The following is a 16,117-nucleotide window of genomic DNA, read 5'->3' on the forward strand; positions in this document are numbered from 1 at the left end:
TCTGGAATCACTCAAGCACAGGTTTAGATCAATGCTACACCTATCATAAAGGGAATTTAAAAAGGCATCATGTGGGACCTTACTCCATTTATAGCTTCGATCCTGATAATGAGATATGATCTCTGTATTGGTGGGTCCAATGTCTGGACTCTCGGCCTTTGAATTTCCCCAAATCAAGGAGAGAATTAAAGGGTTAAAATCATACCATTGCACTTCAAAACTATACACAAACTGAACTAAAAACGCTATAAGAGCACATAGTCAATAGTCGTGTTAGCCCCTCTGCCCTTATAGTTTGGGACAGTTTGCTCCACCCTCTCCTCTCCAATTTCAATGAGGTTAAACTCTGAAAGCACTCGTCAAACAAACTGCCCTTAACAGAATGTTCAAAATTACTGCCCTGTTTGACTCCTACATGAAGATATGTCTGGCCCAAAAAAGGAGCTATACCCATCTATAAAGAAATTATGTTCTGTTTCCCAGGTTTCTTGAAAACCCATGATATCACGTTCTCTGTTTTTTTCTAGCCAGGTATTATTTTATCTTTCTCTTCTTAACCCTGAGGTATTCCAGCTACAAATTTTCAGACAAGGGGAGACCCATCTTGGACCATGACAGTATTCACGGCTGGACTCTGTTCGGGACAGGTCATATCTCTTATAAATCAATCATTACCTTCCAAGTCTCCCAAGAGTTGAAATCTATTGCTCAGATCAATTGGGCCACTGGATCTCCATATTGGGGATCTGGTGTAACCGTATTTAGGGAAAATAAGTCCCCACACCCATTTGTCTTTTTCATCACAACAGTGGGGTAAAAGAAACCTAGTAGGAACACTTAAATGTCCGATCCATACATTCTTCCCACAGTGTTACCGAAAATCAGTTGTCTAGCCATGATAGGCTGTCTGAAGTTTAATGCAATACAATACCCATCAAACAACTTTTGGCCGGAACCAAGCCAATCCACCCGTCTAGCCATGATAATGTTACTACTGTCACGTTCAGACAAGCCCCCCCTCAGAGGTACACCAATGCTTGGCTTTACGTATGAGTTTCCATGTGGACTCTACGATCCTTTCATGCAATGGCGGCACATTGACCAAAATAGCCACAAAAGGGGTGGAATCTGGGGAGAGGTGAATTCTAGGGATGGCACACTATGCTGTCTATGAGCAATGTTTGTGTAGATCCCATCCCTGTTCCTTTTGTTCTTAGCAACTTGGGAAACTGCCATGCTTGGTTGCTGATTAGCAATAATGCCCGGGAAATGGCTGTCACCCTGACTGGCACCGTCTTTCCCACTGACTGCTCACGAATGAGATCCCACTTATTCTGCCCATTGTGTTGTGTTCAAAGTCGCCGTTAGGGAGGGCTGAGTACATCTCGAGGTATCGCTCTGACTCTGCAGGCAGCACTCCATCTCCCTAGATGTAAATAGGTCTCCAGAATCTGAAGTAACTTCCTTCCCCTGACTTGATTACATTATAACTTTGTTGAAGTCGTCAAACATGATTGTATCAAGGCCAAATTAATTCTAATGGAGCTCAATTGGGCATCAATTATCCGCTCAAACTGTTTCACAACTTCCTCCAAGTCACGATCACCAAGAGTAGGGAGGGCTGGCTCCTTGCTATTACTGGTTGAAACCTGCTGCATTGTCGATCCAACACAACGTCTACTTCATTTCTTTCGCTTTGGGGCTGGTTCAACCGGAGATGTAACATTCTCTCGCCTTGAGGACATAATGGACAAACTCCCACGTACTTCTAAGGAAAAAGTGCCCTGTATTTGCCAGGTTCTATGTTGAGCTAGTTGTGTGTCACTGCCACCAGTTGCACCCTCTTCTGTCAGATCATCATCTCCACTCCAAGCTGTTTTAGCTCTGTTTTTCACATCCCCAAGGCAATCAACATGGCCTAGGGACAACCTACATTGGTCAGATCAATTTCATTTGTCACCATACCAATGACTCGCTCCAACATCGCATCTATAATTGTGGGCTTTTTGGGGGCAATAGGGCCAACCGCTACCTTGCGCTTACCCATAAACAATAAGAGGTGAGGCTAGAAACAAAAAAAAGAGTGTCTTACCAAGTAGGGTGAAGCCAGATAAGCCACGTAAGAGGGGTGGCCCAGGCCATCCTTATACGCCCGCAGGTGGGCCTGCCCTGGACTTATCTGTAGTCTCTGCAAGCAACGCTCTCCCCGCGCTGCTGGACTCCCAAATTCCCTCAGGATATGAGTTTGTTAAAGTGGCCTGTTTTGCAGAAAGAAGTGCAGTATGTCCTAGGACAATACATTCTCAATTATGCTACAGGAATGGACTATGTGACAAAATAGAATAGGGTAATATTAAGTCATTCTTCAAAATATCTACCCGCAATGTCTATCCATACAGACATCACTTGAGGGAGATACCACTATTATGGGCAATTTACAGTTGAAAGCCAACAAAGCATCGGGCTGTGGTGGTCTTACCCCAGAATTCCATTCATGGTTCAGGTAGGACCTAGCCTGTCAGTTCAGGCTGGAGTGTTCCCAGTGGAAAAGGGTCAAGGCTGATTTAAATATGGCTGGATCAAAACTGAGTTGGCAGGGTGTGAAAAATAATGATGGACTGGGATGTGGCTCTGAATAATAACCAGTGGCTGAGATTAAGTTAACTATTCCACCCATCACTTTATTGTATACTGAAGAGTTACCCTCAAAAACTTGCCACAATCTATGGCAGTTTCGGGAAACAGTCATTTCAACGCAACTTTTACAACGCATGCGATGTAACAACGCGTAGCGTTTACTACGCATACCATTAAATCGCATACACTTTTTTAACGCATGCAATGTAATGGCTATCCAAGTCATTGTGAGGAAACTGAGGCTGTTTCCTCACAACGACGTGCACCGCCACTCAAAGCAGGAAGCAGAAACCGGGAGCAGAGACGGCGATGCTGGAGAGGAACCACGAGGAAAGAGAGGTAAGGATTTGCGCTTGGGGTGGTGGTTACTTTTGAAGGGTTTAGGATAGTGTCAAAGTAGTATTGTAATGTTTGTGTTCTGTGGGGTTGTGTTTTACGTTTTAGGGTATTTTTAGGGTGTTTGTGTAGTGTAGTGTTTTAGGATAGTAACAGTGTTTTAGGGTTTAGTGTAGTGTTGTAGTGTTTGTGTAGTGTAGTATTTTGGGGTTTAGGATACTGTTGTAGTGTTTTAGGGTAGTGTCAGTGTTTTAGGCTTTAGTGTAGTGTTGTAGTGTTTGTGTAGTTAATGTTTTAGGGTTTAGGGTAGTGTTGTAGTGTTTGTGTAGTGTAGTGTTTTAGGGTTTAGGATAGTGTTGTAGTGTTTGAGTAGTGTAGTGCATTAGGGTAGTGTTGTAGTGGTTGGGTAGTGTTTTAGGGTAGTGTTGTAGTGTTTTAGTAGTGAGGTGTTTTAGGGTTAAGGGTAGTGTTGTAGTGTTTGTGAAGTGTAGTGTTTTAGGGTTTAGGGTAGTGTTATAGTATTTGTGTAGTGTTTTAGGGTTTAGGGTAGTGTTGTAGTGTAGTGTTTTAGGGTTTAGGGTACTGTTGTAGTGTTTGAGTAGTGTAGTGCATTAGGGTAGGGTTGTAGTGTGTGTGTAGTGTAGTGTTTTAGGGTAGTGTCGGTAGTGTAGTGTTATTATAAGGAGGGGACTGGGGGTTGGGGGAGGGTTGTGTAGAGTGGGGTAGTCACTTACCTTGCAAACTTTAACCACAAGTATAGCTTTACCACGCATGCCTTTGCGTTGTAATGGCATGCGTGGTAAAGGCATAGTCATGGTAATAGTTTGCGATGTAATGGCATGTCGTTGTTATTGACATTGCTTAGTAATACCCGCATTGTAATGGCATGCGTGGTATTAGTTTGCGATGTAATGACATACATTCGGAAGTTTCAGTTCCTTCGCCCTGTGACCAATGTGTTTTTAGGTTATTTCAAATCTCTCACTGTATCCACTGCTCTTCTGGTTTTCCTTTAGGCCACCAGAAGTCATAGTTCTTCAAAAAGTATATTTTGTGTTTATCCTTGAATGAATATAGCTATAAGTTGCTGTAGGAAGGTGGATTATTATATGGTGATGCTGGTTAGGCTTTACCATGCAATACTGTAACAAAGCCCAAAGATGGTCCTTGGATTCGCACTAATAAATCCTTAGCTCAGTCCTGGTAGTGTGGCAAAGAGCAGTCAGACTTTACTAGAGAAACAGGTGTTACAGAGTACCAACATGGATGATGAGTAATTGGCACGACTCAAGAGAAATCCAACACCAATTTATAAAAATATTGTGTATGTTTATCTTAATTTAGACACCAAAATGAACTGAATAATATACATATAACTAGAGTTATAGACTTAGAAGCAATATTAAATTAGTGCCAAACAATACAGTGAAAATTTAACATTGTGTTCAATGGGAAAAAACAATAGTGACAATAGGTAGAGCGAGTTGCGTGGTACCCTTGCAGGGTAAAGTTGATGCAGGTCCCAGGACCAGACCACGACAGTCAGTTAAATTTTAACTGGCCAGTGGAGCCCGGGTGGAGAGCTGTCTTGGCTGTCCCTTGTGCTAGACGGGCGAAGCATGAGAGCTGCTTTTTCCACTTAAACAATGCTGCGGGGAACAAGATGCAAAAACACAACAGAGTAGTTGCTGATGTTGGTAGAAGGTCAGATGGAGTTCCTTCTAGGCGGAGAATCGAGTGAAGAGGTCAGTTGCCAGACTGGCGACCAACAAGCCTTGGCATCAGTAATCCTTGGAAAAAGATACGTTGGCGTCCTGTGGTCCCGGGGAACACGGTAGCTGCCTGTAACTTCGTGGAAGGCGGGACTACAGTTCCCAAAAAGTAGTAGACCATCTGGATTTGGGCGATCCCATGGAATGCCTGGTGGCCAGCGATTCTTCAGATCCAGAGTGTTCTTTTATCTGTAGTTTGCAGGATACTAGTGCCATAGTCCAGGGGAGTCTGAGGGAGCTTCAGGCTTCCCCAGGGGTTCCTCTGTCTGGGGAAACTGTAAGTTAGCCTAGGACGCGTCTCAATCAGACAGTTCCAGGAACATTACCACAGGTACAAAGTATCCCTCTTTTGCTTTGTGCAAGTACTGTTGTCGCAGACATGGGTCTCTTCTTTTGTCCTCTTCAATGCAGGTTGTTCAGAACTAATGTTTTGGTGTCAGGGGTAGCCCTTAAATACTAGATGTAGGGGCGTTAGGGGTGTGGGTGCAAGTGGCCAATGGGCTGCTAGCCCCATAAGCTAATTCTCCCCTAAGATGACCACGTACGGGGTATGGGTCACCTTTTCTACCCAGAACCCTCTATTCTGCCACATCTAAAAATGGAAGAACCCTTCCTCAGTGTATAGACCAGGCTGTTCACCCTGGAGGTGTAGCTAGCCCTCTGGGGTGTACACCTCCTTGCTTACCTAATTTCCCACCTGCCCAGGTGCAAATGTGCTTGGGGAATGGGGAGGGCTGTTTCCTCCTCTGGGAGTCGATCCTGATGCATATCAGAGGTGTTGCAGCCTTTGAAGCTCACCACCTTGATGTGCCACTTGATAGCCTTCTGGATGGGAGGAGATGAGACCTTCTTCCTGTCCAAGCCTTTGTTCATGACTCTTGCGAGTGATCACACTTCCTTGCAGGAGGTCAGAATCCTGTCTTGGTGGCAGCAAGCATGGCCTGCCAGCCAGAGCACAGAGAAGATGGGGCAACCAGGAGGGCACCCGCTAAGATAGCTACTTGGGTGCATGCCACATCACCCTCAACACAAGAGTCATGTCAGGGGTGAGGAGGCACATTGCTTGATATCAAACATGACATATTTAGGAGGTACCATAGTGAAGCTGTCAACCTCAGGTTTTCCCAGGGGCCAGCCCACATTAACCTTAGGACCGTCTATCACTTATAGTGTCCTTTAATGGTAAAGGGCAATACTGAGACATATGAGCCTGCACTTACATGGCCACACCTCTAGTTTACTGCACCCTCCTTCCTGGGCTTTAGGAGGTCTTCCTTAGGGTTGACTGATATATAGTAAAGGTAGTGCTTTGATTCTGCCACACATAGTGAGGGCAGAATCGAGGTTGAGCATTTTGCACTGCTCCTGCAGTCTGCAATGGCAGGCCTGCTCTCAGTAGTTTACTTGGGTCATTCAGGGTGGAACAAACAGTGCTGCCGGCCATGGGGACCCCTTTTCACTGATACCTTACACTAGGGACTTATAAGGGGGGTAAAGTCCTTGTCAATTGGGGAAGCACTGGCACTGGCACAATGGCACACAGCAGACTCCAGTGCACTATAAGAGTAATAACCATCAACATTGGAACAAAAAGTGTGGACGGTGACCATATAAAAAGGGCACTGTCCTACAGTTGCCATGCCACCTCCAGCGAGAAACCTTTCTTCAAGGAAATACCCTTTGTTTTTAAATAGACAAGAAACATCCACTTAATTACGCAAAAACGATCAAAGTGGGAGATGATAGGATTTGTCATAGGATGAGAAAACATTGCATCATTTAAAAAAACACAAAGCTGTTTCAATGTTTCTATTATTTCTAATTACAGATATTTATAATTCTTTATTTATTATTGTAGCGTTATTTTAAGAATAAATTGAAAGGGTGTGATAGAGGTATTGGTGGCAGGGACAAGTAAGGGTTATTGGGTGTGGACATTGAGGACTATACATATGCAAAAAGAAGGGCATACAGTGTACTATGTGTTTTGCAAGCCATCCTCATGCATACAAATGTGGGAATTACAGTACAGGGATGAGCCGGAGTTTGATTCGCAATTGCATCACTGTTCAAAGGGGAACCCCAGTGATTTGTATTCCAAACTAGATCATTAAGGTGGATGAAACACTTATTCTTCTACCTGCTTAACAGTGATACTGGGTCTGGGGTACTTTCTATGCCTGATACAATTTTCTTATGGTTACCTGTGTGTACTCTGTCATTGTTCTTATTGACACTATTAAAAGATAAATAAAAGACTCAAAAAATTAATGTGTTAAAAACCTATGTAATCTGTCTTGAATATATCTTAAACATGCATTAGATGTTCATTACCAAGCACATAATCCTCTATTTTTACAAATGGCACTTACGTGTTGGCTTTTCTCTTTTTTCCTCTCTGTTGTATTCCGTTGAATACAGTGTGTCATAATTGTGTGCATACTGAAAAAGAAAAAAAAACACTTCAAACATCTGCCGAACTTCACATATTTTAAACTCTACCTGGGACTTTTCTGACTTAACTACTGAGTAGGAAATCGCACAATAACACCAATGCTGCTCAATTTGGAATATACGTATTTGTGAAAATAACGCATATTTGAAAAATCGAAGACAAAATCATTTTTTTAAATGAGAAATACCTAAACACATTATGAGACTATCATTAATACCCTGCTGTGGCTTTTTTGTATACACTATAGTACTTATAAAATTTAATTGTAATTGCAGTTGTATAGCACTTTTTACTCTATTGTGAAACATCACAGTGCATTATTTAATGGGTACCACACTACACTGCCTAAATGTTTGGTGGTAGGGGCGTTTGTCACAGTGGTGGATAAGTGTCAGGGAACTGGAACCTGCCACACACCCACTGGATGATTGGAGACGACTTCCGGGCAGTGAGTGGGAAGAGCAGGAAACATGGACACACACACATGAGACAAAGCAGGGCAGCATGCTGTGTGCAGAATAAAGGACAGAATAAACCAACCTGACTCTGCTCGATTTATTTGGGGCCAGGAGACACAACAACTGGTGACAATGAAGGTGGGATCATTTCAGCGTGGCCTCACTCATTGTCAGGCCCCAGGGAATCCAATGAGCATTCAAAAAAAGTCAAAAGTGGAGGCTCTTCTCTAAGCAGAAGAGCTCTACTGCCAAACAACACAAGTAGGAGCTCAGAGCACGCCCTATGCCCAGAGGCCGGCTCGATGAGCATTACAAAAACAAGTTAAAAAGTGACTCTTTTGAAGTAATATAGCACTACAGCTAAATACTGCCACAACAGAGGGCCCAGATCGCTCCCCAAAACCTCAGTGGGCGCCCACAGGCAAGCCCTGACCGCCAAAATTATACATGGGCCCCAAAAGGCCCGACCAAAAGGAAAAAACGAGGTGCTGCTAGATCTAGCAAGAGTTGGCCGCCATTTTTAAGTTGGTCAGCTACCCATGCAAGTCTATGGGAGCCGCCATTTTGAAGTCAGTCAAAGCTAAGTAGCCCATAGCGATACATACAGGGGGCCATCTTTAAGTCAGGCAAGATAGACTACCCATAGGATCCAATGGGAGTGGCCATTTTGATGTCTGGCATCACACAATAAAGAGCCAAAACACAATGAAATATAAAGAAATTAGCAGACAAAACAGCACAAAGGCAAGGAATAAACATCTGCACCCAGAAGGAAGAGAGTAGGAGCCAACTATCGTGAAACATAACCCACTATGGCCAAAGAAGACATCCCCAGTAGGATGGCACTCGTGCTCAGATCACGGTAGAGGAACTCGCACAGAAATCTGAGACTGGCATCACACTGAAAGCAGTGAAGGGCATCATGAAACAACAACGGTAGGGGCATGCAAAGGACAAAAACCAGTTCAACGACAAAGTCAGCAAAGAAGAGATAATTGCATTCAAACACGTACAGGAAGAATTGTCTGAAACAGAGCATGGACTACTCTTTCAAGGCACCATGTTAGTCATCCTACAGAAAAAAATAAAAAAACAGAAAGGGAGGTCTCCTCTCAAATCCAATCCAGGGACGAGGAGTAAGGGGAAAACAAGAAATCAGAACGGTCCCTATCTTTGACTTTAAAAAAGAGGATAATACTATCCACAGTATGCCACCATAGCTCAAGAGATCCTTACATTTAGACCCACTCCAATAATTTGTGTACAAAATATGAAAACAATTCTGGTAAAATTTTAAGCAATTTATTATAAAAATATACAATGTGATGTATCAATTACTGTGCCACAGTATAAAGTATTTTAAAAAAATTGTCAGCATCCTACCATTGATTCAATGGTGCACATATCATAAACACACACAATAAGAATTAAAAACAGCAATTAATTATTAAAAACTTGTTTTAAAACAGTTCATTTTGCCAGAAAAGGGGGTGACGTCACAGTGGTGGAGACATAAACGGGCACTAGGACTTGTTACACACCCACTGGACACGATTTCAGGGCAGTGGGAGGGTGGAGCAGGAAAAAAAACACATATACACACATACCCTCACAGTCACATTCTCTCTCTCTCTAAAGGTCAGAAGAAACCGAACTAACTCTACATGACTTCTTCAGGGCTAGGGGACATCACGGTGTTGTGCTTGCATTGACAAGTATGTGGAAAGCATGTTGGTGTTTTGCATTAGTGGTTCTCTTATCCAGTCTTGGTTAGCAACATTTAACAGTGAGATGGGGAAGATAAGTGAGAGCTGTTCTGTGCATAGGTTATATTAGTCAGCTGCTGTGTATCTCTTCATGCCCCAATGGATTATGTTTCAGTGACTAATAACCCTTCAAACAAATGTCCTGTGCTGGATACAGGTTACAACAGCCATTCTATTAATCTTGTGGGTCTACAGGTTAGAGGAAAGGGACAGAAATTGGCTTGGGTGGTCTTTCAGACCTCTTCGTGCAATCTGGGCAAGTCCTCATTGGAGTGGAAAGGCTTTGTTTCGGTCAAAGAATATGTGAGTGCTATTGTTTCTCTATTGAAGACTGACTAGTATGATTGCTCTATTGGTCCAAACCATGGACAAAAGCTCACTTCGGTCTGTTCTAGTTAGAAATGTTGTATCCGGTGCCAAGAAGATATGAGTGTCATCCGTGGCCGGAACTAATAGCAACTAGCCTTCCATGATTGATCTACAGGCCCTAAACCTAGGTTAGTATGAGGCTTTGGTCTGTTTTGGTTAGATTCAGCTATGATATGATGTTCTACTAGGAGCCAGGAGGATATGAGTGTCGTCCATTGCATAAACTAATAACAGCCTGCCATGGTCATGTTCAGTCATGGTAGCTCTGTGATTTTTAAGGCGCCTCCTTCTACAAGTGTTATAGTCTGATATTGAATGTTAAGTTTAGCAATTAAACCATGGTAGCTTGATTCTGGGTTCTTATTCTGGGGAAAGACAGATCCTTATTCACTTGCTGAACTTCAGATGGAATTTCATATTCGGTATCTTGGGTGGCAAGAGGATCTTATGATTCTTTTCTTATAGGAAGGAAGGATACAGCAAGGTGCAGGTCTTGAGCATAGAATTCTGTTCTGGAGTATTTTTGGAATTTAGTTTGTAGGAAATCCTGGCCTTTGCTGCGAATGGCTTGGTAGGTGGCGTAAAATGCCTTAATGCCTGATAGTTTGGCGGTTGGTAACCAATATAAAACCTTGGCGCACAGGTGTTATGTGTTCCCTTGGATGGAGATAAAGTATCAGTCTTCCTTCAGTATCTTGAACCCTTCGGCGTTTACATAGTAAGAAACTGCGATTCTAATCATAGGTCATTTGGATGATATACATGAGATATCACAAGTGTGAGAAGGGCTTGAAGTTTTTGAGGGAGCCCTGGGTGGTGAAGGGTGAGCTTCAGTGCCTGCTTTATGTGCATTGCTATTCTTGTGACTTCAGAGGCATGTGGGATCATGTGGTTTCTTTCCTCTCTTTATGTTGATAGTGGGAATTCTAGTATTTGGGCCAGACAGATGTAGGATGGTAGTAGTTCTAGTGTTGGCAGATTTGAGTTTTGGATAATTAGTCATTAACCTTATATTAGTGGGCCGGAGACACTTGTCAAATCTAGTTATGTATGCAACCTTAGGGGTTTCCAGTGTTAAGATAATCTGTGTGTCATTGCATAGTTGTAAATGTTAATTTGAATGAGTTGATCAGACCTGCTAAAGGTGCGGAGGGGGTAAATGTAGAAAAGTAGAGGAGACATTATTGACCCTTGTAGAGTGCAGCACTGAGGGGCATGAGGAGCTGACGTGAATGGTGGTATTGATACCAAACTGTGCCTCTCTTTGAGGTGGGAGGAGATACACTTGATGATGTTTCTTCTTATGCCAAGGTTTTCTAGTCTTATTAAATATGTCTGAAGATGGATCCTGCCAAAGGCTGACAATATTGAGGAGGGGATGTGGCCTAACGACTAGGGCAGTGGACCTCAAATCTGGGGAACCGGGTTCGAGTCTCGGCAAAGAAGCTCAAGATCCTGTGATTCTGGGCAAATGATTTAATCTCCCCGCCTCCTAACAAAAATGAATGTGTCCTTATGTAACGCCACTGTTGCTCATGTAAAGCTCTCCAATACATGATACCTGTCCATGAGTAGTAGTGCTGCCACTCCATTGTTGCCCATTTCAGGTGATCCCAGATGGATACCAAGGCTATTTCAGTGCCTCTGTTTGAGCTTTACCCAGATTGATTATCTAAAAGCAGATTGTTGCCTCAACAACATCCAATTTCCCTTCCAGAGACTCTCTCGCTCTGGATTTGCCATAGCCTCATATAAGATGTTGACTGTCATTGGCTTTGCTCGCATGCTGCACACTGGCATGCTCTAACAGATTATGATTGCTACAATGGGGTTGGCCCCATCCACACACTGAGCATCCCAGAGTTAAAAAACAAAAGTCCAGCGATTATTGTCACATCAGACACTGCCAGCCTCACAAAGGCTAGGTTGAGAAGGTCAGAAATGTGTTTCCTGGAGGATTACTCCTGGTTGTAGCAAATGTTTGACATTTTTGGTATTATTAAAGAATGACACCAGTACATCCGGGACTATTCGTGTATGTAATATTTACACTTGGAGAAATTCAACCAAGTCCAAATGTTCACATATGAAAAGTAATGGAAATATACATTGATTTTTTTCTTTTCTCAATAGGAAAAATGCTTTCTTCAGTGGAGAAACCCTTTCTACTTAAAAGAATTGGTGATCCTTACCGATTCTCACCAGGCAAAACAACGTTACTGTTGTCCTTGACAGGAGCAAATGTTCAAGCAATTTTGATTTTCAGTTCTCATTTCAACTCTTTTCAAATTGTTGGTGAATACCCACAATCTTATGTTTGTGTGAATGTTCCCTGACTTTCCAGTTGGGTCCAACTTACAATGCTTGAATACTGACCCTGCCAATCAAAATTGTGCGTGTGAAATATTCTCCCAGGCTAGCAAATTTTCTCTATTTCCAAATGCACTTTGCACATGGAAAATCTGTGTTCTCCAGAATCACGAAATTAGGATTTTAAATTGTGTCCACAAAGTAAAAGTATCTGTCAATTGTGAATTCGATACCAAATCAGCATTTGAGAATAAAGTTATTGAAATTTTACTGGAGTGTATGTCACCACCAGATAAGATGTATGCTTGATTTTGTTCAGACATGTTTCTGTTCTTGGCCTCCTGCCCCCGTCACAAATGTCCCGCACTCGGATATGTATATCATATTTTGATTATACATTTTTAAAACATCTTTTGAAAACTCTCTTTCGGTGTTTTGTTGTCTCCGTCATGCACCCTCAGGGAATATAAATGACAATGACTATTAGAGACACCACTCTTCCACTTCTTCTACCCTATAACAAGAAAATGTAGCCAGCGAATAAGACTGGCCCACCCAAACATCGAAAATGGTTAGTTGAGGTCGAATTGCAGCTCAACCCAAAGCTCAACTTTCACATTACACATTGGAGACAATGCAGTCTTAGCGACAGAGTAGAACACAATACCCAAAACCCATGATATGACACTAGGCTCCAGTCTGCTAGGAAGCATAGAAGCATGTGGTATAGGGACATATTAATGGCATAATGCTAACATAATACAGTGATATACATGCAGCTGCACTCAAGTTAGCTATGCAACCAGACATGCATAAGGCAGGATGACTCTGTCTGAGCCCTCTCCAAGGATTCAAAAGCCTTTGCCTTCAAGTTTCAGTCTAGTTGTACTGCATCACTAAAAAAATCTTGTACAGTGACAACTCTGAAAGAAACTGCTTCTGGGTGCTTGAATGAGTTAAAAAAAAATTAAATACGTGAAAGAGGCTGCAAAAAAAAAAAAAACATGAGTGAATGAACTTCATCATGCCCGTCCCACTATACCTTAAGCTGTGTGAACGTTTAGTCTGGATTTAAGGCCTGTTGATTCATTGTCCCCTCTGCTGAGGTTATCACCAAAGATGCCAATTTGTGTCAATGTTAGAGATTGTTTTGGTTATTTGGAAATAACGGCTAATTTTACACAGAAACCCACCACCAGACTGCCTCGGATTTGAAACTGTATCATAGAGAGGAAGAGCCATGTAGCTCTTTGTGCCAGTGTTTAAGTCATCCTGTCAGCCAAAAGTGTGGACACCTTTAAGAGCACAGGAAACTCATTCACCTGCCGCCCTGGCAACTTCATCAACAAATTTTGCACAAACGAAACAATGCTAGATGTTTATGGATGCGCCCCATTTCCACAGCATTTTGTGTGATTAAGGGGGTGCTCTTTATAGCTTGGAAATTACACATCAAGCTGCAGAGCAATGAAGAATTGTCCACACCGGCAGTGATTAGTGCAGGAGAAGGGGAGAGTAGAATTGGAAGAGGGGATACATGTTCAGTGGTGGATTTTCAGGAGTGTTGTTATGTTCACTCTCCTAATTCCACTCACCATAATTTTTGAGATGACCGAATCAGCCTACATGGGGGATAATCAAATTGATGTTAAAGAACTCAGAGAGTGGGTGCAAAGAGCAATATGCCTTGTTGGCAACGCTAATACTGCCATTTCCACGGAGAGGAGAAAGGGAGTACTACTGAAAATAGACCCCAAACTAATAGAATTAGCCAAAAGAGATGGAGGTGCCGACTCCCAAGGCCTCCTCTTTGGCGAAGATTTTATCAAAGAAATGGCTAAATATGTGAGCGCATTTAGCTCAATCCAAAAATCACAAAAGGAAATTAAAAAAGTGTTCCAGGATAGAGTTTTTACCAGGGCCGGGAGAATGCAGGGTCGTTTTCCCGGCCGCGGAGCACAATCCTCAAGACCCTTCATCGCCCGTGGTGAAAGATTTTCCAACAACTACGGCTCACATCAGTTCTACCCACAGAGACAAAGGAACCGCGGACGCCCCTTCAGAGGTGAACGAAGACAACGCTCTTTTTCAACAGGTAGGAACCTTGAAAGACCCTTCAGGTATCCCTCCAAAGGGGGGAGGGAGACTACGCCAATTCGCTGGGAATTGGAACTTGGTAACTTAGGACAATTGGGTCTTACATACAGTAAGGGGTTACAAAATAGACTTTACAGGTGTCCCCTTCCAGACACGATGCCCTCGCGAGATCACATTCTCACACAAGGATAGGGATCTAGTCTCCCAAGAAGTAAAATAATTAATAAAGAAAGGGGCAATAATTGAGGCAGAGACACCAGGATTCCTCAGCAATGTTTTCCTGGTGGAAAAGAAAAACAAAGAATAGAGACCTGTAATAAACCTGAAAGACTCAAACCATTGGCTAGTCTACCAACACTTCAAAATGGAGGGTATACACCTCCTAAGAGACATATTAAAGAAAGGGGACTGGCTCACGAGGTTAGACTTGAAAGAAGCTTACTTGACAATACCGATCTGGGAACCCCATCAAAGATTCCTCCAATTCACTTGACAAGGAAAACTCTACCAATTTTGCAGTATCCCCTTCAGACTATCGTCCGCCCCTTGGTGCTTCACCAAGGTATTACGTCCCGTGACCGCTTGGTTCAGGGAAAGCTGGGTAAGATTAATCACATACCTCGACGATATCCTTATAATGGCCCAGTCGAAACAGACTGCATCTCTTCATACAAACCTAGCAATCCGACTCCTAGAACACCTAGGCTTTATCATAAACACGGAAAAGTCTTGTACAATACCCAGCCAACAAACACAGCTTCTAGGCTTCATGGTAGATACACTGAAAGCAGAACTGAAATTACCTGCTAAAAAGGTGAGGAAGGTGAGGAAGGAACTGAGAAAGGCACTCGCGAAGAAGACCTTCCCACTAAGAATCCTAGCGAGAATAGTGGGCCTCTTATCCTCAGCGATCCAAGCTATCTTCACGGGACCCCTCCATTATCGAGCACTTCAAAGACTAAAAGCGGGTGCTCTAAGATCAAACCATTCATACTCCCAAATGATATCTCTAGACCAAGAGTCGAGGACAGAACTCCTCTGGTGGCTGAAGAATGCAGAGGCATGGAATGGCAGAGTCATTTTCGGGGAGGAACCAGATCTAATATTAGAATCAGATGCGAGCTTGGAAGGATGGGGGGGCAAGATGTGGGAGCTGTGGGAGATGTGGGATCAGAATACTGTATATTATATAGCATTCCATATGGCTTCTAAATGGGTTATGAGTCATATGGCTTCTAAATGGGTTATGAGTCATAACCCATTTAGAAGCCATATGGAATGCTATATAATATACAGTATTCTGATTGGCCCATTCTTTTGTGTTTTAATTGTAGGTAATGAAAATATAATGGTGTACAGGAAGAAAAATCCCACTGGGGTACAGATAATTGGATATGATCGTGTGGACACACTTTATAGAATCTCACTTGGGACTATATTAAAGGCACAATATCATAGTTTGCGACAGCATATGAAATGTTACTCACTGGAGTATTTAATATTTTCAAATGACTTTAGTTTAAATGTGGCTATCATGTTCTAAAATATGCTATGTGGTTGATGATTGATGATGATGTCAAACACGAATATAATTAATTTGTGCACGAATTTACTTTATATTGGAGAATATGAGATACGCAATTAGTTATGCAAAAGTAATCAAATATTTCTAATGTTATTTTGAAGGCACTTGTTCAAATGCAAATAGTGTGTACATGGTATTTGCGCACTATGCGGCAGTGGGTCATATGTATTTATGGGAGTATACTCCACTCCAAGATGGCCACGATAATAGGGTCTTGAGTCCGTTGTTTATTTCTATCACTCATCAGGTGGAACTTTATTTATTGTTTGCACACTGGTAATGGAATCACCCGTGACCAAGGCAAGTGTTTTCACCGAAACGCGTTGGCTTTA

General features: G+C 42.6%; 1 protein-coding gene across 1 annotated transcript in view; it reads right to left on the reverse strand.

Moving 5' to 3' along the window:
- CFAP68 (cilia and flagella associated protein 68) overlaps nucleotides 1–16,117 on the reverse strand; it is a 221,501-nt gene that overhangs the window by 24,877 nt on the left and 180,507 nt on the right. Inside the window, exon 3 of the mRNA XM_086958850.1 lies at nucleotides 7,118–7,187. Within this exon, the coding sequence (XP_086814976.1) occupies nucleotides 7,118–7,187 (70 nt within the window). The remainder of the gene's footprint in view (nucleotides 1–7,117; nucleotides 7,188–16,117) is intronic.

This window comes from Lissotriton vulgaris, chromosome 2_1 (genome assembly GCF_964263255.1).
Source record: "Lissotriton vulgaris chromosome 2_1, aLisVul1.2, whole genome shotgun sequence".
Classification (NCBI taxonomy): Eukaryota; Metazoa; Chordata; class Amphibia; order Caudata; family Salamandridae; genus Lissotriton; species Lissotriton vulgaris.